Raw genomic sequence first — 26,546 nt, forward strand, 5'->3', positions numbered from 1 at the left:
AAGCTAAGTTATATCTAGAGAGTTCTTAGGGATCAAAATTAAAGATGGCAGTTACAAATTACCTGTATGTGTAATTAAAATCAGTACATGTGTCTGTCTTTGGAGAATAGTTAAGTATTTTCTTACTATTACAAATATTTTTTTAACGGACTTTGTTTTTGTTTGAGAAAGAGAGAGTGAGAGAGAGAAAAACCTGCTCTATCTCAATAGATTCTAAGAGAATAACTCTAGGGTTTTATTTAATATATTTTAGAGTTTGTTTTATTGCCAAACAAAAGAACAAAATAGGACTGCGCTCCAACTTCTATCAAATGGTATCCTTTTATTACAAGCCTTGGAACTTAAAAGACTGACGAATTTTGACCTCTGCAAATATATTCCCAACAAATGGAATCACTGAGATTTGCATATACACAGTCCTGGGTAGATCTAGCTTAAAACAGAAGAGGGGGTTATTTAAATGATTCCCAATATATTTATACCCTCTGCTTTTGTCTCTACACACCATCCTCTGTAGTTTAACATTATAATCTTATTTTAGCTATTGTTTTTACTGCTTATTTTACAAGTTTTCCTCTGCCAAATCTCCTAAATCAAGGTAGACCAATATGGCATGTCATGTTTTTCCTTCAGTGATTGGTAACTGAAATACTGACATTTGTCAGCCCGGTGATTTTGAACCACTGTGGCCTGAGATTTTTATGCTGTGTGCTAAGATTTCAGCAAGGAACCACCAGTGTTCTTCACAGGAAATCTAGAATCACTCTTCTCTTTTCCAAAAGTAAAATGCAAAGATAATTATTTGTTGTAGTTGCACACGCTGCTATTTGACTTCTAAGTGGGTAGATCCTATTAATTTTCATCAAAAGAAAAAGCACTTTCTTATTCATATTTTCATGCTAAATTCCCTCTGTGTTTCTCAAACACACATTTTAGATGCATTTAAAAAAATCAAACTATTGACAAATTCTATGAATGGTTTTGGTAATCTAGTTAGTTGAAATGAGCAAACTGTGAGTTCTTTGGGAATATTCCCTATCTTGGGATACATTGTTTATTTGAAGCTGACCTAAATGCTTTGAACAGCAAAAAAAAACTCATAAATATGCAAAGTGTAAGATCAGATCTACTTTTTCCTCTACACATTCCTTTTGCTCTTCACTGCTTTAACAAGTTCAAATTTTTCTTTTTCTCTCATGATAGTGCCTATCAAGGACACAAGACAATAATCAGAAATTCAGCTACTGAAATGGAAAAATCTCTATGAATGTGGGTGTCATTTCCTGCAGAAATGACCCAGACTGGTCGCCAATCATCTCTCTAAGTTGACTTATGTCTCATGCAATGTGTCGCTTTACTTATACACATGACTGCATTTCAGGGATTAATATGTGTTTCTAGTTTGAAATTTATAGCACCCTGTCTTTCCTTTGTTCGAGATGCATTTAGAGACAGCTCATGGAGCTATATCAATACTCTAACAACTCATCTTACTGTTGTTTAACTTGCATACCTGAACTCCCTATAGCTCATAAGAAATTATATTCTTTTAGATTAAGTCCATTTCCAATCAACTAGAAGTGAGATGCACTTCAATTCCTTCGCTCAGCCTTTACTTCACAGTCTGGGTTATTTCCTGCTAAAATTGATTTCCTCTTATTGCTTTTAATGAAAGGCAGTTTGTCTTCTCCGCCATCAGCCACATGTGGGCTGCCACATCTCTATCCAAGAAGCATGACTTTTAATAAGGATCTCCTGTCATTTCCAAAGTCAAACACTTGATTGGGGACCACAGTGGAAGTTGACAAGCCTAATTGGCTGAGACATGTTGCAGTGTTTGTCATCAAATTTAGAAAATAATCAAGAAAGGCTATAAGAGATTCATCATGAGCAATCAAAACTTCCAATCTTGATGACTCAAATGAATCCTCAAAAGAAACGCCAATGATTAACAAATGCAATTTGTATTATGATGTGATTTATTGAGGGAAAGCATGAGTGGAATAGTATTTTTTTTGTTTCTATATTTTCTTATTTTAATTATACAAGTAAATATTATAAATTATTTAAACACAAAAGTTATATACGGCATTAAAGAATTATCAGATACACTTATTTTTCCCTTTCATAAAAGATATACTCTTAAAATGTGGGATGATAGAGGCACACCTTCCACAAATAGTAACCCCTCTTAGTCTTTCAGTCTTTCACTGAAGGATGTGTTTTTAATATCTAAGAAAATTATTTCATTCTTCAGTTTAGCACTATTCCCTTTAATTTTGACCTGAGTGAAGATAGAAAACAGTTAATCACAACTCTTGTTAATTGGTATAGAGTAAATGAATAAAAAACGTAAGCTGTTCTACAACAAAAGGTAATGATATTCTCTATCATCATTTTCCACGATAAAGTCGGTTCCTTAGAGGTCTGCCCCACAACACTCACTCATATCAAACCTTGAAAGGACTAGAAATAGAAACGGCATTCATCAGATCTTGTTGTTGCTTGAGTATTATAGTTGCAGTCTTCTCCATTTTTACCTAGTTATGCTATTTACTAGAATCACTACATCATTTTGGAGAGTTAAAGTCCTTTCTTAGACATAAAGATAATTTCCCTCTCAAAAGTACACAGTTTTAAGCTGTCATTACAGCAAACAATTTTAGAACAATTTATAACATATGAAGTAATTTCCCATACTTCATCCCTTTCACTTATCACTGCAACAGAATAGCCAGGAGGATCGAAGGAGTGAGCAGTCCAGCCTATGGGAGAGCTGAGGCCTAAGAAGAAGTGTTTTGACTTTTACTTTAGTGTTTCCCATAACACCATATTCCTCCTTCTTAAAATGTAACAGCCGAGTTATTTAGAGGTCAATTACTACTACTCATAGCCATAAGAAAAAGCCATAGTCTCCAAAGAAAGAGAAGAACATCTGAGCAGCACAGGAAATAGATGCCATAAAGTGATAAATTTTACTACTTAATGAAAAAAGTGATGTACCCTCCTTAAACCTATACATTTCCTAAAGTAGAGGAAATTATAACTAATGTAAAAAGTCAAGTTCTTTCTCTAAAAAGAAGTATATTTGTTCTTACTAGGCAGGGAGGATGAGTGGATAGTGGGAAGACGCTGCTACAATGACCTCAACAAGAAATGACAGACAGACAATATGTAGAATCATTAGAAATAACAAGGAAAGCCCAGATTTACGGAGGCATTTAATGTTCCCAGAAGCTGTCCTACACAATTCAGAAATCATTAGAGGCATCTTTATTATAGGAGACCATTGGAATCATTAAGACTCTTAAAAACAGCTCTGCACCGGAATGGATTTTCATGTGCTGAGCTGTGCATTCTGCCAGAACCCTGGACACTCACTCTACTCCAGGTCTTTGGCTGGGGGCTAAAGATACAAGGATATTTCCATTTCCTATGAGCAGGCATGACAATGCTGCATTTAGTTTTAAGATATTTCCGATGAGTTTTTTTTAAGCTCAGACACTTAAAACTATATGCATCATTTGCATACTTATTTAATATACAAATTACTTGACTCCCTGACCACATGAGATAAATGAGTTGTTAGTCAATGTGTAGGCGTCCCAGATGTTCACGTCATTCTTACAATTTGTTCTTTAAAATCAAGCACTAGCACATTCTTAACACTACTTGTCAAAATTCTGCACAACAAAAATTGTGGTCATCTCTCCTTTTGGGGACATATAGGCACCTTTTCCTTTTTAAAGTATTTAGTTTTCTTTTTATACTTCTTGACTTCCTGTTATACGAAAACTTCTTTTTCTAGAAGCACACCTAAATTCTGGTGGAATCTGGTGAACTATGAGAGAGTTTTACAAATGGATTAAAAGTAAAATGAAAGACGATTAGCAATGGTTTTCCAACAAATATTTTCACATTACCTTTACTTTCTTAATCCAAATGAAAATCTCTCTATTACTTATATAATTATATCAAGTGCTTTATTTTAAAATAGCTGTTAGCAAATGATTTATTTTTGCCTTATGTAATAGAACTGAGAACAAATCATTAAATAAACCTTTTGTTGGAAAATTATTATAGTAGTCAACAAAGATTAGGTGTGAGGAGATCAGATACAAAAGGTGCATAACAAGTTGGACTTGGCTTTTTTTATATCAATAACCTAAAGATGCCTGCCTTTTGTGTGTTCAGGGATTTGGGAAGACTAGAAAGGTAAGCACATAACAGATCATGGAGGGGTTGGGAATCACCTACTCACACAAGCAATTTGTGAGCCTCTAAACATAACACTTTCTGGAAGAAGAGGAAATGTATAGCTACATAAGTGTTGCTTAGGGGTACAGCAAGGGGGTTAAGATTCCTAAATAGGGCTCTAATTTATCATAAAATCACTTGATCCAACCAAATTAGAGGAGAATATAAAGAATCACCTATCCACTCAACGTTTACTTCAGTCTTAAATATACCACTCGGAGCACTGCCCTCAAGGGACAGTGAACTTGGGGAAATAACATAAATGTGGAACCCCAATATTGCTGAGTATGGTTCATGTATAAGCTGTATAACTTTGGATATAACCTTTCTGAGCCTCAAGATCCTCAGATGTGAAATAAGACCTACTCCCTCATTTACTGTAGGAATAGAAGGGCACATAAAACCCAGAGAATGGTCTCTGGTTCAGCGCAGATGTTCAGTAGATGGTAGGTCATGGCCCCTGGAGAGATTTAAGGAGGTAGAGATACTTTTTTCTCTCTGAAGTCTTTCCCTGAGTGAGATGAGTATTGTTTAAAGGAATAGGCTCAGGAGCCAGGCGCCCCAGATTCAAATCCTAACTTTGTCACTTAGCGTACGACTGTGAAAAAGTTACTTGATTTACTGAAATTCCCTCATGTGTGCAACAGGGAAAAGAATGAATTAACTTCTTAGGATTATTGCAAGAATTAAATGTGTTTATATAGGTAAAGGATTTGTAATAATTCTTGACACACAAGCCCTCAATAAATATCAGCTACTTCAGGTGTACAATCCCTTATCCACAATTCAGTCCTCAAAAAAGTTTTGAAAACCAAAAGTTCTTTTTTTTCTAATAAATTTACAACAAATCTGACCTTCAAGCCAACGTTATTTTTCATTCTTTATTTATCTAACATAGTGTTAATATTTATATATTTTAGTGTAGAAATAGTGTGTTTAAGGGCACTGTCTCAGACTCTTAGATTTTTAAAATAATATATGATACGTGCATGATATTACCTTTCCTAACATGTAAAGGATTCTGAATTTTGAGATGTATTTGGTCCTAAGGGTTTCTGATAACTTACTGCGGAATTAATACAAATCATTAATCAAAAGGCCATGTATTTTAAGTTACTTTTCCAGTAATACTGATGGATTTATGCTGATAGAGTCTGCAATATACCAGAGTTACCATCTATTTAGGAAAATACAAAGGTCACCATATCCTGGTTACTCTATATCAAGTATCCCCTAATAGTTATTTATTAAGACTTTTCTAGAGTAGATTTATTCAGTATGTGTCATTATGGTTGCTCAAAACTAAAGGAGAAATGCTCTATTATTTTCAGTTATCTTTATAACCTAAACTGATCAACCTCACGATGAATAATTTTCACTTGAAAGAGACTTACCCCTAAGATGTTGGTTTGCCAGCTTGCTATCTTGCTTTGCCGGTATGGACCACAACATAAGAAGCAGCTCCATTTTAAGGATATGTCAAAAATTAGCAATGAACTAATCTAAGATTAAGAGGTCGAAAACCAAGGAAAGAACAAAAAGCAGGGCTAATACCTAAAATGCAGTGCACCCTTCATGCATCAGAAATAATGAAACAAAGAAGCCATTCAGCATACAAGTTATATACAGAGTTCATGATGTATGGACATGCTTGTTTTAAGTTGCAAAATAAGGCCAGAAATTCCTCTAATCTCCTTATGGACACCCTTTTGGAATGTGACGTCACTGCTCCTTCTGTCAAGACGCAGATTCTATTTCTGCTCCCCTTGAAGCTGGACTAGCTTTGACGACTAGAACGTGGCAGGGACGGTACTGTGCTATTTCCAGACTAGGTCTCAAGAGGCCTATCAGGTTCTGCTTTTGCCCTTGGAACCCTGCGGTCTCCATCCTGAGAGAAAGCACGATGTAGCCTCTTTGAAGATGAAATACTGTTTGTGAGAGAGACTCAGCTGTCTCAGCTGTCCCAGCAGAGCTACTCCCAGCCAACTCTCTACGGGCACGCAGCCCCATGAGCGAGCCAGGCAAAACTCATAGAAGAACCACACAGCCAGCCCACGGAAATGTCAGAAGCAATGTATCTTGATTGTCTGAAGCCTTTGAATTATGTTTGTTTGTTTGTTTTTGTTTTGTTTGAGGGGTGGGGAGGGTTCATTGATGTAGCAGTAGGTCACTGAGATAATGATCATGGACATACGATATTATCTGCAATAAATACACTGCTCCAAACAACAGCCTGAGATCTAGAAACTATATGTTCTACTTCTTTTATGTCTCCTTATCATGGGTAACAAACTGACCCATATTAGTGAAAGTACAGCTCTTCAAAAGAACATTTTCAGAGATGTAAGCGCATTTAACTAAGAAGTTCAAACAGAGGGCCATGATAGAAAACTCTGGAAATTCTGGCCCTGTAATTACAGAATTTCACTGTGTTATACCTAGGAGTGCTCTCGTTCAGGCTGACATGCCAAGACAATATTAAAATGTTTAAACATGTTTGAAAGCATCAGCAACTTTTCTCCATACCTTAGGCGAAACTCAGTTAAACAGCAATTGAATGTATCTCAAGAAGCATTTACTGCCCTGCGGCTTAGACCACTGTCATTCTGAATGTGGCATTATCATATACAGTGGAGACTGTGCACGCCATGTCTCAAGCAGTCTTGCTGAATCAACTCAAACATGAATCTGCTGGTTGGCACATGAAAACTGCACTACAGCACAAAAATGTATGGTGACTGCTTGGGAGTGATCAATTTATGCACATCAGAGATGTGGCTGAGCTTTGATTTCTCGCTGCACACATGCAAAATTAGAGGCACTGGAGGTTAGGGGAGTGTTTAGGGAGTAGAGTGGAAGGATTCGAAGGGCTGGCAATGCGGAGCTGCTTCCATATTGATCAAAAGAGTCTATCAAACCCGGAAAGGGACTGGTGACAGTCATTTCACAAGTTAGCAATTGATTATTCCACTGAAAATAAACCCAATCCTATTTTTTGGGGGCAGTCATGTTTATTTTTCCACTGCAATAATCATAGCTTTGACGATTTTCCTTCTAGTCTCTTGGGTTTTCTTGTATTAGAATTTATTTGCTTTGGGTGTCATAGACTTTAATAATCTGATGAAAACCAGAAGTATTGCCTCCCTTCATAAATGCAGATATGTGCCCACAAAATTTGCATAAAATTTCAGTAGGGTTCAAGATACCAGAGTCAGGGTTGCAGTATCCTTCCAACTTTCTGATAGACAGGAGAAAGAAGGGTGTATTTTTATACTTAGACTTTTTTCCCCTTTGAGTTAGAATCAAAGATTAAGAAATATTTAACAATTCAGCTTCCATCCCTGAAAAATAGAAATTACATGTGATAAGTAAATTGCTATTCAAACAGTGACAGAAAGATTTAAAACAAACAAACAAAAAGACAAATTATGAGACACAATTATAAGTAAGGAAAATAATTGAGGTTTGATTATGTTAACATTTTAGTTGGTCGTTTAAATGTCCAAATCTAAAAACCTCCAATAATTTATAAGGTTTTATATAAGTAGCAAATTTAACTGATTGCTGATCACTTTGAAAACGTGTTTTCTTTCCTAAAAATCTACATCCAATATTCGCACCAGTGTCTTGAATTGCCAGCAACTGCATCTTTAGTCACTTAGCGTGAGAAAGCAGATGAATTGATGAATTCTTGTCATTAAGAAAGTTTATACAAAATAATAATGATCCAGATTTGTTTTTAAGTTAAGAAAATGTGTTATCCACTGTATATTGGTTTTACTGTGAAGTGTGATGTGGATACTACTAAGAGTTGCAAGTATCAATTTAGAGTCACTTTCTGGTAATAGTCTCAAGTCTTCAAAGTTTTCATTATTGTCCACAAAGTTGCAGAATTTATAACCTACAATAAATATTAATATTGTCTTTAGGAGGAAATATTTATTCTAAAAACAGTACATAAAGGCTCTGTTAACTGTAGGAACATTATCTTTGGATTGTGGTCTCAAAGGCAGTCCTCACTGTATCTTTGTTTCCCTACGTAACACATAATTCTGTAAAAATAAAAAGGTTGCAAAAAAGGAAACTGAAAAAATCAATTAAAAGATATTTTCTCAAACCTTCTTTTCTTCCACATAAACCATGATAAAGCAATTTTTTAAACAGAAGTGAGAAGTTAAAAAATAGCTCCTATAAGGGGGGCCTGGTGGCGCAGCGGTTAAGTGCGCACGTTCCGCTTCAGTGGCGCAGGGTTCGCTGGTTCAGATCCCGGGTGCGGACATGGCACCGCTTGGCAAGCCATGCTGTAGGCTGCATCCCACATATAGAGGAAGATGGGCACGGATGTGAGCACAGGGCCAGTCTTCCTCAGCAAAAAGAGGAAGATTGGTGGTGGATGTTAGCTCAGGGCTAATCTTCCTCAAAAAAAAAAAAGCTCCTGTAATAAGTAACTGGTATTAAATATCTAAATACTTAATTCAAATCTGTTCAATATTGAAGCAAATTAAGATGGTATTAGGGAATGTCTTAAGCAATTTAGATTTACTGAAGTAATATAATTAATATTTTTTTAAATCTGGCAAAAATCACCGTACTCATTCATTTTCTCCTTCAATGTAGCGATCCTGAGAAACTATACAATTATTATAATGATATGGCCATTTTCAAAACACATTCTCGAACTATTTGATTGGGATTACCTATTGAAATACTTTGACTGTCAGACTGAAAAGCTTATCTAGTTGGAAATAGTCCTGTCATAACAAGCCGTGTTGTAATAAAATTTCATTAGTTATTGTGATTTGAGAGAAAGACAAAGAGCTCTACTTTTGTGTTCCTTACTGAGGAAGACTTCACGAAAACATTGAGTTTTGAAGTACTATTGAGAGATGGGGCTCTGAAAGCTTTTGCTAGTTGCTGAAAAACCATTTATGGGGAGAATTTTAAAACAGTTGAAATGCTGGCTCCTTACTCTGGTCAATAAGTTTATCAGTTGAAAAGAAAATTGGCAATCACAATTAGGCCCAAGAGAGTGTTGAAGAACTTGGGAGTGCGGAGCAGGTAAATAAAAAGAAAAGGAAGGAAATGATCTCTGATGACTAGCAAACAGGACTCAATGAGCAGCGAAAGGGGGGCAAATCAATGAAGCAGCACTAGATCAGTTTGCGTCATTGATTTTTGCTTCTCATTGAAATGTTTTCCTTTATTTGTTTCCCATTTCTTCAGAGTGTGTCAAAGTCTCACCGTTGAACCTCCCTTGGAGCCTGTGATGAGCAGAGAAGCAAGCTCTGCAGATCCCCTCATGCCTGTGTTACACCTTCTGCTTTGTGGATTAAGAGGCACTTTGAATGCCCCCGTGACGCTGCTGGTGCTGCATGTTTGGTCCTACAACCTTTCTGTGGTAGGCAGAACAACGGTCCCATCCAAAGATGTCTACAGCCTAATCCCTGGAACCTGGGAACCTATTAGGTTACATATGGCACACGGGAATTAACATTTCAGACGCTATCAATAGACCTTAAAACAAGGAGATAACAGGGCACTAGGCTCCAAACCAAGGAACACGGGCAGGCTCTAGAAACTGGGAAAGGCAAGGAAACAGATTCTCTCCTCCAGCCTCTAAAAAGGAACGCTGCCCTGCTGCGAACCTAATACACTCTCGGACCAATCTCTGGTCAGAGCAGGGACAGCAGACTTGACACATTTGATCCTTTCTACCCATATTTCCTCCATTAAAGGAAATGGAGTGGAAAAACTTTGATTTTCAAAGTTTACATTGAGTTATGGTTACCTAATTTTCGAGCACCTGCTGAAGAATTTTCATTTTGCACTTTTGAAAATTTCCCTCCACCCGAGTATCTAATTGTCTAACTTATTTGTATATCACCAATCAACAAAGTTAAATTTTTGTCTAGGAAAATACTAACATTCAGTTTTCTGGGTGATAACATCTTCCTCGTCGGTCCGTGAGTGATAGCTGTCTCTGGGGTTATTCCCAGAAAAACCACTGCAAGCCATTCTAAATGTGAGTAGTTCGATTTCCAAAGAGAGGAAAGAAAGAGAGTTTGGTATAACATCTAAGAAGCAGAGCCACATATCAAGGCACAACCTTAATGAGGTTTTTGCCAGATTTATGGCGCTTTTGTGACTTCCTAATATTTATTACTTGAGTGTTGCTTTCTTTTTGGTTTGTTTAGTCTATTTCTCTCCTAGCGATTAGCAGTAAGTATCTAATAAAAAGCACCTTTATGATTATTTTAAGGACAGGAAAGAGAGTAACAAGTCTCTCCCTAATTTAAAGCTTTCTTCTATAAATTTCAGTATAAATTTCAAACTCCATACTTTTTGCGCAGAAGGCCCTAAAGGATCTGGATCCTGCCTTCCTCTTAGCCCTTATCTCTTTCTATTCTTATGTGCCACTTCAATGGACCTAATGTAGTTGTCATTTCCAGAAAGCCTCTTGCTATTCTGTCTTCGTGATGTTAACATGTTGCGGCTTCTGCTATTCCTTGCATTGTCATCTATCTATCTCCCACGAGTCCTTCAGAATCTAGTTCCAGGATGTCTTCTTTGAGATTTCTTCTAACCAGTCTGTCTAATTCTGATTTCTCTCTGCCTCTCTAGCCTTCATCTTATGTCCATCTCTATCATAAAACTTAATATAATTCTGCTACCTAGTCACGTAAATTTTTCAGTAAAGGGTAACTCCCTGCAGGCAGGATTCATAAGTTACCTAACTGTGTACTCTGGGTCCTAGCACCAAACCAGTCACACACTCAATAACTGCCTTTTGAATGGATGAATGAATAACATGGTAGGGAGACAGATTGTATGTCATCCCTGACGATTATGATCTAACTTCACATTGGCCACAGGAGGAAGGATGATAATATCTGTTATTCATAAGTGCAATGCGATTGACCAAGCAGGGAAGGTGGGGTGGTTTTTGTTTGTTTGTTTGGTAGGCGCAGATATGAATGAACTTTTCCACCATTCACTCTCCTTACACTCTTTCACAGCCTGTCCTATACTGTAATTTCTCTAATTGAGATTTTTTTTTCTCACAGAACAATGTAGTTGATTGAAATAATCCATGGATTTATTTTATAGAACAAAATTCAGTCCACAGATGAAGCCTGGGGCAGGGAGGTGAGGTCAGTGGAGGCACGATAGGTGCTAAGAAAAAGTCTAATGGGCAAATCCTATACTTAGAAGTCACAAGGCTACATGCATGAACTAATTTGTTAAGCTTCTTTGCTTATGGATGGTAACTGTTTTATAGTTATTCTAGTGTTGTCAGGACCTCTGCTTGGCAGTTCTACAAATCTTGCAATAATAAACTTGGGAAATAAAATTTATTTTTGGCTATACACAACTTGTATCATAGACGAAAACTCAGAAAACATGGAATCACGGAGGAAAAGTATTCTATGTGATAGAAAAGATGAAAAACAGAAGGCTCTCTTCTCTCATTCTTGTAACATGGGTGTATTTTAATAGGAACTATTATAGGCAATGTGCCAACCTATTTCAGCTCAACAAATTTTGGTTGCCTTTTGGTAACAACCTGATGGGTACATTTTAAGTGGGTATAATCATGGGCAATTCAGATGAATGTTTTTCAAATTAAGGGTCATGATCCACTAGTCAGTGGTTGAACCCATTTAGGGAGTCATAAACAGTTTACACCACGTTCACATTATTTTGTGAAGACTTTGCTGTAGGTTTTTATATGTGAATATATATATATTTGTATGTATGTATGTGGCCTCTGTATAAAATAAACTTTTTATTCTTGGTGACTCTTAAATAGATGGAAAGTCTATAAATTTAATCATATCACAAGGAAATCTGTGTATTCTTGGTTATTTCTGAGTAAGCTATATACTATATGATATTTAATATAAAATATAATTTTAATATGCACACAATGTCATGTGAATTTTAAAGTGTACTTTTAGCTGTCACTTCAAATGATACTTCAGTGACTAAAGTTTTATCCTTATTAAAAAGGAACTCAGATAATTCAAAGAATAAGAGTTAGTCACATCCTCCATAACCACTTCAGGATGCCTACTGTAAATACATGTTCTTACCTTGAGACATTCTGAATTTACAGTTAATTCCCTAGATTCCAATTTTCTAGAATTATGTGTAATTGTGATGAGCCTTCTCATAATCCACTTAAATCCTCTGATAGGCTTTGATTCATTTCAATCAGCAAAATGGCAACAGACCCTTTAAAAAAGGAGGACTTAATGTGACTTCTTAAAGTCATATAGACATTAAGATGTAGGACACATTTAAGCTGTCTAATTGTACTGCTGGTCTAATGCCTAAGTATTAATCTGTCACAATGTCAAATTACATACATTTAGCCTTTTTTCTTTTTAGTAAAACGTGTCTGCACCTAAACTCATAGTGTAAAAAATTCAGAAGTGCAATTAGAATGTCATCTTTTCTGCAGATGACTTAAGAAAAGCATGAATCAGAGCTTAACAGTCAACATAATTTCATAGATAATCATGGCAAAATTATGGCACTGCGACAACTCAAAGGGAGTGAGTGCAGTGAGATTAACAGACAGGGACGACCAACTATTTATCTCCACCATCTGCCATGCACACTCTTTACTTAAGTTGTTTGGTTTTTTTGCCAATATTTTCAGTTTTGGCTTTGCCAGCAGTGGGCATCACATAGAAAAACAGGTTTCATGGTGTAAACAGATTTTCTCACGTGTTCAATGAATTAGCTTCACTGGCTATTCTGTGGCTCTTAGGCAAAGAAGACTGGCTGGAGGGAGGTAATTTTAGCAAGCTTTTGTGTACTGGCCAGTGTCTTGTACAATTCAAATACATCAATCCTATAAGAAACAAAAAAAGATAAAACTACAGGTGTTATAACAATGGAAATCATCACTAAAGCATACGCTTTGAGAGTTTCCTTTAAATGACAAAATTTATATGTACTATATTAACCACTGGACTGTACTCTGTGAGTAGTTAAGGGAGTCATTTGATGGGAATCTTGCTAATTTGCCAGGCTTCTCTGTTCTGCAAATCAGCCAAGGACTAGTGGAATTAAGACTTGTTATGGCAGGACATAGGAACACTGGACATTCTACTATGGAGAGAAAATAAGAAGAGATGGATTTTACTGCACAAAACTGGCATGAAGTCTCCAGGTTCAGGGAAGATGGGTCCCTCTGCTGTGGTAAGAATCTGTAAAAGTTTATTCATTCACTCAAGAATACTGATACATCAGGCACTATTCTAAAACTTTACATATATTAATTCATTAAATTCTCACAGCAACCTGTAGGACAGGTTGTATATTACCCCCATTGTACAGATGTGGAAACTAAGGCGTAGAAGTTAAGTGAGTTACCCAATAGTTTTCCTTTAGTGAGTGATGGAATAAGGTTGCAAACCCAAGCAGTCTCACTTTAGAGCTGTGATGTTAACCAGTAACCATGCTACCTCTCAATAACACATCAGTGTACTACAAACTCATGTCATAAGCTTGAAAAAAAAAATCATCTTTGTCTAAGCTGAATTAAAGCAGAAAAGCATTTCCCTATACATAGAAGAAGAAAGCTGGAACAAGCAATGTCGCTGGATGTCAGATATAGTAGGAATCTCACTACTCTAAGCTTGAAATCAGGGGAACATTTTTAGTTTAGACAGACAGAAAGGTGAAAGAAAACTCAAGAAGTGGTGTGGAGGTTCTAAGGCCAGAATGATAGTGACATATGACTATTTTTCCTTGGGGTTTTCTCTCACAGCTGTCCCTCAGTTGGTCTTTGAATGAGATGAAGAATTTTGGTATCTAAGTCAAAATAAAAGGACTAAATTACTGTGTTGGTAAAAAGCCTCAAACTTCTACCATTATTAAAGCCATATTTAGCTAAGAAAAAGTTTCATCTTCATAATAGAGGTCTATTTTTAATTCTATGTGGCAGAAAGACACCTCAATTATGAAGTTTTGGATCATTGTTATTCCAGAGACAGAAAAGCTGTGTTTGGAAACCACAGTGTGCTGGACTGAACTTCTGAGAACAGGAGATGCCAAACCACTCCTTGGTGAATTAAAAGTGAGAAGTGGAAATAAATGCCTTAAGAAGAGCAAAAAGAAGTATGGACAGTTATTTCTGGCAAATAAAGCATCCAAGAGATTACTTAGGACGTATTAATCACAATTGGGTTGTTTAAATTGGGAAAGATGACTGCACTGATTTCTTAAGAGAAAATCAACACCAGGTGATATTTGGGCTATGCTTACCAACTTGATTTCCTGTATTATCAGGTAATTGATTAATATCCAAATTTTTAGTTTGAGAATATATAGTTGCAATCATGAAGCTAAGATTTAATCTATAGGAATGGCAAAAGCTATGTGTATTAAAAGATAATGAGGTAAAAACAGTAGTGCTGTCAAGTACGTTTATATACTTCCTACTTGTTCAAAATTGTGTCTTGCATCACAAAAACCAAGGAACTACGCACGGTGTAAACTTTTACGTGCACTCTTTGAAAGCCTATACTTTAACTTGCCTTCATTGGAGGGAATCAATGAATTCAAGCAATTAACACACTGGCATCTGAGTAAACAAAGTGTGATTTGAGTCCACATTCTGTCACTTACCGATGATAACCTTGAGCAAGTTACTCAACTCTGTCTCATAGGGTTGTTCTGAGGATTAAATGAGAAAATGCATGTTAAGTGCTTAGTCTAATGATCTACACATGGAGGCACTTAAGACATTTTTCTACTGTTATCACTACTATTGTTCTAACAACTATTCTGTATCTTTTCTACACATATATTTGAATGACAGAATGTTGATTCTAAATTATTGAAAATTATCTATTTTTACTCAATGTCCTCTTTTCTTGGCAGAAATTAGAGGAGTCAAACCTTAAATTTTTACAATATTTACCAATTAACTACAGGAAAACAATAGTTTCCACAAATAAAAGATTATAGATTCATGTCTTTCTATTATAAATTATCGTGCCAAATACCTATCTTTTAAATAAAGTTCTAGAATAGTAAATGAAAAAAGACATCTTTTAATTTTAAGTTTATTTTAAAATTATTTAAATTCATAAATGTTAAAAATGCATATGACAAGAAGCTTAGAAGAAGAAACGCAAAGCAATTTAACTTCAAAGATTAGGTGTACATAAGTTAATGATTTTTCTGGCAGTTAGCATTGTACTTTATAATTACTAGCTGTTCAAAGTTAACTGAAACTTAATCTATTGTGACTTGCTGGTATATAATAATAAAGGCTATAAATAATAATTAGCACTCTGTCATCTATGTAACTAGGTATAATCTCTCATTTCTCCCAAAGAAATAATTTTTACATAATTACTATTTTGTACATTTTAAAATTACATTTTTTTTACTGCTTGAATCCTAATTTGCTTTTTCTTTTCATTTAAGGACATGAAAAGATGGTAAAATTGCCAAATTTAAACACAATATGTGCCTTCAACACAGTATAGTCTCTAACTTGTTACTTGGGTGGACTTTATAATTATATCAGCATTAAAAACAAAGAATTTAATCTAAAGAATCTTTAAATATATTAGAAAGTATAGAAGGTGCATGATCCCCAGTTAACGTGCGTTAAATTATCTTCAAAAAGAGGGGGAATCCCACAACTAGAAGGACCTGCAACTAAGATATACAACTGTGTATGGGGGGGTTGGGGGAGATAAAACAGAAAGAAAAAAAAAAGAGGGGGAAAAGTTAAGAAACAGCTTCCTGCTCTGCATGTTAAGGAGCCTAAATAATGCAGGGCTGAAGTGCAAAAGCAAGAGAATTTAAAAGGGAAAACAAATATCTTGAGACGACTGGTCTTTTAAAGTAACGGTCAAGGAGTACTTGCTTTTCTGAAGAAAAGCCAGCAACGACTTTTGGGATTCCTTTATCCTTTAGGCTGTATTATGAAGTGTTATTTAACTATTAAAAATGTTGTCCAGTCAAAATACGGACTAATTATCTGCTCCTGATATACCTATACGGCTTCCAAAGAACACAGGGATTTGGCACGATTAAATGCATTTAGAACTGCACTCGGTGGAGGGTTCATCTCCGAATAACGTGATCAGAGAAGTATGACAGGTTATACATTATTCATGAATGTGGGAAGCCAGTCAAAGAAAATACGCTGCTTACGGTGTGTCCACAAAGTTAGGGTTAAATCTTCCAAACCACTTGGCATCAGACCTGCTTTTGCTTCTTTGAGTTAAAAACAAAAACTTCTGAATAAATACTGATTCAGATGTAATCATGATCATATTGAATATTTAACCCCAGGGCTGTCAACCAAGAAGAAGCACTATGAACTTTTTCCTGCTGAGAAAGATAGAATTAGATCTGTTATCTTGTGATAACTAAACAGATCCACATTTTTTTTTTCTTTTTAGAAAATGGAACTACTTACAGATCAATCACCAAGCCACTGGCATCATGCTCGATTAGATTACTTTAAATTAAGTTGGAGTAATTTAAAATAAATGAATTTTTCTGAGAGACGTCTTCCCCCTCCCCTGACAGTTGTTATAAAATGTTTGATGTTGTTCCTATGTAGAGTTTGGGAGTGTTTTTCTATACATGTATGGAAGGCTAACAACAGCTACAAATTCTCAATGAGTAATCATATTTTCCTGACCGTGTTTAAAAAGATACAGGGACAGGGGCTGGCCGGGTGGCACAGCAGTTAAGTTCGCAAATTCCACTTTGGTGGCCCCAGTTTTGCTGGTTTTGATCCCGGGTGCGGACCTACACACCCGCTTGTCAAGACATGCTGTGGCAGGCGTCCCACACATAAAATAGAGGAAGATGGGCACAGATGTTAGCTCAGGGTCAGTCTTCCTGAGCAAAAAAGAGGAGGAATGGCCACAGATGTTAGCTCAGGGCTAATCTTCCTCAAAAAAAAAAGCAACCAGTGGGACCTACAACTAGAATACACAACTGTGTACTGGGGAGCTTTGGCGAGAAGAAGATTAAAAAAAAGAAGAAGATTAGCAACAGATGTTAGCTCAGGTGCCAATCTTAAAAAAAAAGAAGATTCAGGGACATGAAAAGTCCACAGAAATAAAATATCTGAAGTAGCTAAGCATCCACAGAATATTATACTGCTGCTTGCTACAAATCTGAGATATCAGCATTAAATAAATAAATTATTCTTAAATTAATTATTCTTGAATAAATAGGCAATTATTTACAGAGGATAACCCTTCTACTTTGTTCCTTTACAGTTAAGGAAGCAAATCATAGGCACTGATACTTTCCTCCCGCTCTTCCTACCTTCCTAGTGCTATTCGGTTATATTCAAAATAAACAAATTAATAGATAGCCTGCTAATTCATATATGCTGCCTCCTCTCCTCAAAATTTGTCTTAAATGACCATTTTATTCAACCTGAATTGAGTTTGATTGAAAAATGTCTTTTTTTCCTCTTGCAGCACCTGGACATGAAAATGAGGACAAAACGTGTAAAGCATATAACAGTCCAAAGACATCTCTTCCTCTTAACATGGACCTGTGACTAGCGACCATGTGCTGATTATACTCAGCATATCAGCATTCATTAAGATAAATAGCTAAGCTGTCGTTAGGAATGCAAGCATTTATCCACGTAAAGTGATAAGGAGAGCTTTGCGCACACAGAAGGCTATATAAGTGTAAGCTATCATGACCATCATAATCTTCATCATAGGAATCGTTTATTCAGTGCCTGGCACAATTCAGGGCATCTTTTCTACTGAATGAGAAGAGAAAGGGACAAGCGTTCTTGCACCCATTTCCCAGAGGGCTAAAAATAAGAAATAATTGCCAAGTGATTTGTCTAAAAAACAAACCTAGAAAGTGAAGGAGGTATAAAGAATTTGGCTAAGCTAGGAATCCTGGAGGAAACATATCCACTTTCTAATCTTACCAGTCACTGTATGGGCTTATGCAGGCTAATTAACCTGGCTTAGCCACTGCCTCCCTACTCACTTGTAGAGATGTAAAAATAAGCATGACTCAGTACCTCAAATTCCTGGGTATGTACACATGATAAATTTTCAGTAAATATGGGTTTAAGAAAGGAAAGAAGGAGGGAATTAAGGAAGGAAGGCTGGATCTTGATTTTGTCATCTATTCTTTTCATTACATCTAACTAATTTTTAGTGATCATATAGTAAACATAACACAGAGATTGACAAAATACAAAGAAAAAACAGAAGGAGAAAGAGACTGAAAGGAATAAAAATGTTAGGAAAGTTATGGAAGAAAAGACAAAAGTAACTGAGAGAGGAAGAATGAAAGAATACAAGGAAGGAAGGAGAGAGGAAGGAGGAGTAAAGAGGAAGAGAAGAAAGGATGAAAAAAGGAAAAGAAGAAGAGAAGTAGAGGATGGAGATGGAAATCCAAGGAAAAAAACAGAATAGAGAAAGAAAATGAGTCTCAGTTTGATGTGTGACCTGTGGAAGAATTTATATTTACTATTAACTTTATATAGATTTTCAGCTATGTTTTAAGGTATAGCGTGTGGATTAATTACAAGCATTGACTCTCAGTGGTTACAGGTTTATGACAGATTACTCTAGCTTAGATCTATTAGAAGCTGTGTTAGAGCTAGTAGTCTCTTTCCTTTTCACGTGTATGGGCAGGCTGTAACATAAAGCTAAAACATAATTCAAAAAATGACTCAACAGGATATTAGCACATCGGCATGAAAAATAACAGAGAATGAGTGAGCTGATCAATCATTTCCTACCATGAAGAAAGAAAATACACAAAAGCCTATGAAATGAAGCTGAAACTGGAACATGGCAGACAAGTTAATGAAAAACTATGAGCCCAGCAAGGAACACAAAACTGCATTAAGGAAAAAAAAATGTAGATCAATGCCATAGAACACTTGAACATTTATATTATCTACCCGTAATTTCAAAAAGTTTTTAGAAGCACTCTAGTGATTAGAAAAGTAAGCCAACGGGAGCTGTCTGTTAGATATATATTGAGATTTACAGTTGTTCTGGTTCTTTGCTTTTATTTCTTTTAGTTTGATTCTCTAGTATCCAATCTAATCCAGTTTTATGAATATTTTAACTAGTCTTTTTACTGTGTTAAAGAACATTGCCTTTAAGCTCGTTCTAGTTGTAGTGTTTTAAGGATTTTAAATAAATATCACCATTAGTGAGAAGGTCCTCACGTGACCCCTTTTTATCTTTAGCTTTTGTTCATTTATACCATCAGTAGCTAAATTATGGCTTTAAGTTGAGGGCAGAACATCCAAAAACAGATTTTAAATTAGATACTACTCAGGTTGACAACCTGTTCTTTTTTTTTTTTTAGGGGTTACTAAACACTAAACATATTTTCAACTAAAATCCTTTTTAAACTGGAAATATGACGGATTAACTTCTCAGGAAGGAAAAACTTCCAAATGGCTTGGCTAGGTGGAGGCATATATTTTAGAACAACATAAAAAAGTGTTATTTGAGAAAGTGTTTAATGTTCCAAAAGAAAAACAACTAATGACCTAAAATTATAGAGGATTTAGAGCGTTCTCAGTGGATGATTTCAATTCCCTTTCAAACTAAATCTGAGTGCTATAATGACAGCAGAGCTCTCATCATAATTTACACAAGCGTTGCTACTTCTTGCAATGTTGGACATGGATTTAAAAGAGAATGATGAGTTTTTTTATAAGTCTTCGAGGGGTCATCTTACTTAAAGGCAGACACTCAGTTATTTGTTCAACAAATATGTTCTGGGTATCTCCAACCAAGGGATTGTGGGGGTTACATAACTAATTTAAACATGGATCCTGTCTTCAAGATGCAGACAAGATAGGAAAGGGAGACAAGTACATAGGTAACTTTAAACTTTAATGAAAGCAATGACTTCCATAAGAGAAGTACAAAATTGATGTGAAATGTTCAAGAAAGAATAAAAAAGAATAAAACTTAGCTTTGGTCATTAAGCCTGTGATTAGAAAGGGCAACGTTGGTCCACAACAGTCCACCCACATTCACAACAGGCATGATTAATAACGTCCCCACCCACTCTTCCCAATAGAGGCCAACCTCCAAGTCCTTGCAAATGTCATTTTCCAGAATTGGATAATAGATGAAACCATTTTTTCATCCCTGAATATGGTGGAAGGAAATTTTTTTTCTTGTAAATTTCAGCCAGTTATCTCCATCTGTCATTCTATTTTATAGAGAAATAGATATAGCCTAGTCCAAACTGGAAGATTTGTGTTTATAGCAACATCATAACGATGCTAATACACTAGTAAGGAAAAAAGAAGACTTATTGGCTTGACAAATATTCTTCTTAGAAAATCACTTGGCAAACTTTAGATTCATGATGAATAATTGTGGAATAAATGAATTTAATAAATATTAAAATATTAACTATGTCTCAGCATCATAATACTTCTTATTGCTCTGTCAGCGCTTCAAATATATACAGGAGTCCTGAGTGTTGCTCAATGAAAAGTTCAGTGCCTTTAGTGGAACTGGAAGAAATAAACAGCTCTAATGTACAGAATCTACTTTTGAATTGAGTTGGAACCCACGGCAGCGTGTGAGTTTAGCCAAGGTAAATTGGTTGACTGACTTTTTACTACAAGGCAGATTCCAAAGTGCCTTTAACTTTTCCCTAGTTGCTTAACATTTTAAAACACGATCCAGCACCAGTGAAAAAATTCATAGATTTTTTTGGTCAGAATGCTATATAATTTATCGTTACCATTGATGCTCACATTGGTTTACATATTTTTCAATTATATTAAGGCTCACTCTTCTTTTTTATTCTATTCAGACTCTTCTATTCAATTTGTATTTGAAACTATATTGAGAGAAAAGAGTAAGGGGCAAGATTTTTCCGGGAATGACCAAGTCATCATGACCTGTATGGAGTTTCTTAAGCAGCGCCATAAACAACCTGTGCAAACCATGGTGCCAACACAGCTGAAAATGCCACATAAGTGGTCACAGCACAAACTTTGTGTACCTCAGTTCCCTCTCACGTGAAGCGATGATATCAATACAGCCTACCTAAAGCTTTGGACGTGTTGATGGGCTTTGATGACATTACAAATTTCTATGAAACACAAAATACTCATAAAAACAGTGTTTTGACTACTGCCTAAAACAGCCAGAAAAGTTTGTGAATGTTTATGGATCTTTTTATAACCAAATTCACTTTTGATAAACCAACTATGTGTCAAGCTTTTCCAGAGAATTACTGCTCGAAGTGTGCCAGACACAATGATGCCTGCAGGTACTCAACAAAGATGGAGAGATATTCAAGATATTTTGAACACAAGAGAGACTTTTCTAGTGTCAGAGGCACCTACTTACTTATGAAGAGGGCTTAGACCTCTTAAGATCATTTGTCTCCCCTCCACTTCTTGGCCTGGTCACGTAGGAATCTTTTAAAACTGCATCTCAAGAGGGATTTTTATATATTCTATGGCTCCCAGGAATAAGAGAATGAAGAGTTGTCGCATCACTACTTTTTTCTAGGTTCTTTGTAAATAATATTATTTGAGGGGAAAGAAAGAGAGAGAAGCATTAAACGACACCTACGGCATTTGGATACAATGGAGGTTTTTCTTATCCATTTTGCAAGAAAAAGAATAAATGTAAATTCAATAATGATAATGGGGACTGAATTCTCTGAGCTGGCAAAATGTGTATTTTAAACTGATTTTCTGTTGTGTGAGATCCAATTACTTTTGTTAAACTACTTTAAAATTCAATATCACTTCCTTCTATCCATGATTATTAGAAGGAAGGAAAGCATAGAATATGTATTTTTCAAGACTTCATTTCCTAGTTATGTGAGTCATAATAAAGAATTCATTATATTGATATTATTACTCATAGTAAAATTTAAGAAAAACACGACTCCTACAGTTTTTCATATAATGAATGACTATAGTTCATACAAAACACATATATGAGAAACTCTTAAAAACAAAATTCATCAGATGATCATGTAGCCATAGAAAATTAAGGAATGAGTTGAAAATAAATTAAAAAATTCATATGAAATAGCTGCACATATTTTGCAACAAAACTGTGAAGTTATCATGTCAATCATCTTACCAAACTATTTTTTCTTTCTCGATGGAATATCTTGGAGGGAATACAAATTATCTATAATAATAATATAGTAAAAATTCAAATAATTGATAATACTTAGCATAGTTTACAAAAATCATTACATACATCAAACCATACTGTGTGTTCATAAGCTTCTTTGTATTCTTTGTTCAATAAATGCAATTCTGCTAAATTCCAGCGAAACATGACAACTTAACTTGCGAGTGCTATTTGTTTTGTACTGTATTATACTGTGTATGTTGTCTCTTGTATTTGTAGATTTTTAGTAAGTGAAAGTGGGGGAGGGAAAGAAAGTGGTCAGAACTGACAGCAAAACTGAATCAGTGCATCCCATGCCAATGAAGTAATGAAAAACCGCACTGTTCTTACAGCGGCAATAACGAATATAAATAGACAAAAGACGCTGAATAGCTACTGGGAGGAAAAGAATGAAGCATCCATTTCAAGAAAGAACCTTTTTCTGCCATCACAGATAGCTTTGTGGACTGGCTAAATTAGGATGCCATATAACAATTTCATGCTTTAAGAGAAGTCTTTGAAAGACAGCTCTCACATATTTTTATCTAAGGGATCTGATTTAATAGTAGGAATTTCCTTGTTGTAATGGTTGTATGTGCTTGTCTCTCTCTCTGTCTTTCTCCCTACTCCTTTTCTCCTTTTTTCTCGCTCTGTCTTTTTTACTGAGTGAGCAAGTGTGTGTGTGCGTGTGTGTGTGTGTGTGTGTTTGGGGTGGCTGACTTTGAGATGAACACTGCTAAAAATAAACCCAACAAACTTTATGTATTAATGATGCAGTTTCATAGGGGGCCTAAAAATAAGCCTGATTTTGTACAATTGGAAAAGAATAGTATTTTGAATACAGATTTGGGGTGATTTATAGGCCAAAATCTGTATTATGATAATTTCACTTAGGAGGCAATATCTCAATGGATTCTATATATTTTAAATAATGTCAATATACTAATTTATCATTTACCCACAGTTGCCACACAAATATATAATAATTTATCAATTAAATGTTGGAACTAGTAGCATATTTGTAATTATATTAGGTGATTTCTATTGACTAGAAAAGTTTTTAATCAAAAGATAAAGATAGAATAACGTGAAAATCATTTCAATGGTAGGCTTACCTACTGAAAAGCCTTAGTTTTTAAATTTCTAAAATTGTTTATAAATTAAGTGACAACATATTAAGAATATGGCAGATTGTTACTAAGACGTATTTCGTTATTTCTCAGTGCCTCATGGTCAAAACTCAATAGATAAAATATCCTGTTCTACATCTGAAAACACGTTAAAGATAATTCTTGAAACTACACAGATTAAAATAAATTTACCATATTTAAGTAAGATTATGAATTTCTGTATGCATTATGATACTATAAATGGACAATTTACAGGATAAGTCATATAAAATGCTTGATTTTTAGTTCTCCTGTCACAAAAAATAAAAAAGTTAATCTATTTATGTATAAGAGGGGGAAACAATATGTAACATGTTCTCCTGCATGAGGATTTATTCTGGTTAAGTAAATTTTTTAATATATAATACACAAGCACCATTACAATTAAAACACAACAAAATATATTGCCTTTAATAATACAATTATTATGTGGTTGCCTCTTTTTTTCTTTGGTGAGGGAGACTGACCCTAAGCTAACATCTGTTGCCGATCTTCCTCTTTTTTGCCTGAGGAAGATCGCCCCTGAGCTAAAATTGGTACCAATCTTCCTCTACTTTGTATGTGGGATGCTGCCACAGGATGGCTTTATGAGCAGTCTGTAGGTCCACGCCTGGGATCCGAGCCCACAAACCCCAGGCCACCAAAGTGGAGCATGCAAGCTTAAAACTTAACCCCTATGCTACCAGGTCAGCCCCTGGTTGTCTCTTAACAGAAACTCAAATAGTGGAGTCCTTTCGCTTGACTTTGCTGACGTGCATTTGATTTGCTCTGAAGGAGGAATTAATACATATTAATATATAGCTGGTTACCAAACACTCCTGACAAAAAATGGAATTTATAAGGTTTATGTTATAAATGTTAGACAATGAAACATGCTAACGCAATACTGGAAAAGGAAAGATAATCATAATTTGAACAAAATTTTGATCTATGACAATTGAAAAATTTTCAAATAAGCAATTTCTGAATACAGACAAAAGAAGGTCAATTTTAACGTTAAATAGCATTTTGCTTGCAATGCTAGACTAGCTCTCTTTAAAAAATAACAGTAATAATAAAAGGGGAGCATAAAGGAAACCTAAAAAAATGAAATCAGCTTTCTTCTAAACAAGATCTGAGCAATTATACTGAATTTCATGTAGTATAAAGAATGGCAGTACTAGACAGTAAATCTGACTATTATCCCAAATAGCATAATTATCTCCTCTCTACTATGCTCTTTTCAAAAGGATGGGCAGAGGGACTAATTCTCTGCAGTTATGCAAATCCCGCCTCAAAAGAACACTATTGGTACTAACCACAGGTCAGTTTATTTCAAGATAATATACCAGGTGCCCACATTGTCAAAATACCTGCATTATAATTCCATCCTGGTTGCTGTTTTTAATTATGAGGTTCTTCTCAACAGGAAACAATCCCACAGAGAACTGAAACAATTTATTTTAAATACTGTAAACAACAGAGAGGCTCTGCTCCATGGGTTTGAGATTTCTGTTCATCCTGAGAGCTCTCAGCATGTGACGCCAACTGAACACAGAATTGATAAAGATAGATTCTCATTTTAAGATGTTTTGCTTCAGGAAAGACCTTAAGTAGGGATTCAAATGGCTTTGATTCTTCTTAGTAATTCCTAAATGCTGTATTTTCTTTGCTGTCCTAACAATAGCTTTTATGGAAATATAAATCAATGGACAAATCAAATACAACAGTTCTACCTCCACTGCACATAAAGTTCAAGGAAAACATTTAGATAAGACACAACGCTGGACACAAGCCTTTCAAACTGTGAATAACTAATTTTTAGAATAATGAAGTGTCTATAAGTTTCCTGTACCACATACTGGCAACTAAACCGTATCCGCTTAAAGAAAGACACATAAAGCCACCAAACCTAATCAGTTTAGTCAATTGAGGGGAGGTTTCAATTGCTACTTACAGGTTAGTACATAAAAAGGCAGCCAAATAGGATTTAAAGAAACTTCAAGAAAAATGAATAACTCATTAACCACATCTGTCCCCATACTGGACTTCTAAAATTTACAATAGCAATATTTACAGAACACTTATTATATGCCAATCATGATTTTAAAAGCTTAATTATTAACTCATTTAATTTTTTACCCTTATTTTTGAAATGAGTCACCAAAAGGTTAAGTCACTTGTCCAAATCACTGTGCTCATAAGTGCCCTAGCGGGATTTGAACGCAGTCTATCTCATGAGTCCGTGGCATACTAAGAATAAAGTTGAAGCCAATAGTTAGTTAGAGCAACAGAGAAAAATGTATAAAAACTATAACCCTTTGCAGGAATGATTTGATACAGGTGAGATTTTGAGCTAATAATTACAAGGCACATTAGGGTTGGGAAGTGCCTTCCTCGTCTACCACTACTTGCCCTTACGGTGTCCACAACACAGAGTTGCTTACTGTTGTCAGAATATATCATGTTTCACACCTCTGTGCCTCTAAGTGGAGTTGTTGTTCTTCTCGTGTGTTTGTTTTATCATGGGTGGATACTGTGTCCACACCTGAAACTTTGGAATAAATACCCATACTATTTAAGATATTGACCTTCTGCTTAAATATTATTTTATACTTCAAATGACAAAATATGCCTGAGGCCACATATTAGGTACACTGAGAAAATGTGTTTGTTATTTGTAAGAATAAAGTAATTTTCTAGAACAAATATGAACCACTTATTTTAGGACTGAATCTTTATGAAATCACAAATATACTAAAACTGAACCTCAACCACAGGAGACCCCATGGAGATTCTACAATATCTGTGACATAAGTCTCAATATGGAATTCTGTTCATTAATACAGACTTAAATTTAACAATGACTTTAACCGTGTCATGGCAACATTTCCTACATTAAAGCAAACTTGACCCTTTGATGATATAAATTGCTTTTGGTGTTCTCAGTTTTAAGATTTGTTCTCTGATATCTAAAGCC

The 26,546-nt window shown here is 35.4% G+C and overlaps 1 protein-coding gene across 5 annotated transcripts in view; it reads right to left on the bottom strand.

The window, feature by feature from the left end:
• Positions 1-26,546, bottom strand: part of PCDH7 (protocadherin 7) — a 393,242-nt gene that overhangs the window by 5,127 nt on the left and 361,569 nt on the right. The window contains exon 3 of one of the 5 annotated variants that reach the window (XM_046656039.1): positions 14,899-14,946. The exons of the other annotated variants lie outside the window; for them this stretch is intronic. Coding sequence (XP_046511995.1) covers positions 14,899-14,946 — 48 coding nt within the window. The remainder of the gene's footprint in view (positions 1-14,898; positions 14,947-26,546) is intronic. 5 annotated transcript variants of the gene reach the window in all.

The sequence above is a fragment of the Equus quagga genome, chromosome 3, assembly GCF_021613505.1.
Source record: "Equus quagga isolate Etosha38 chromosome 3, UCLA_HA_Equagga_1.0, whole genome shotgun sequence".
Taxonomy (NCBI): Eukaryota; Metazoa; Chordata; class Mammalia; order Perissodactyla; family Equidae; genus Equus; species Equus quagga.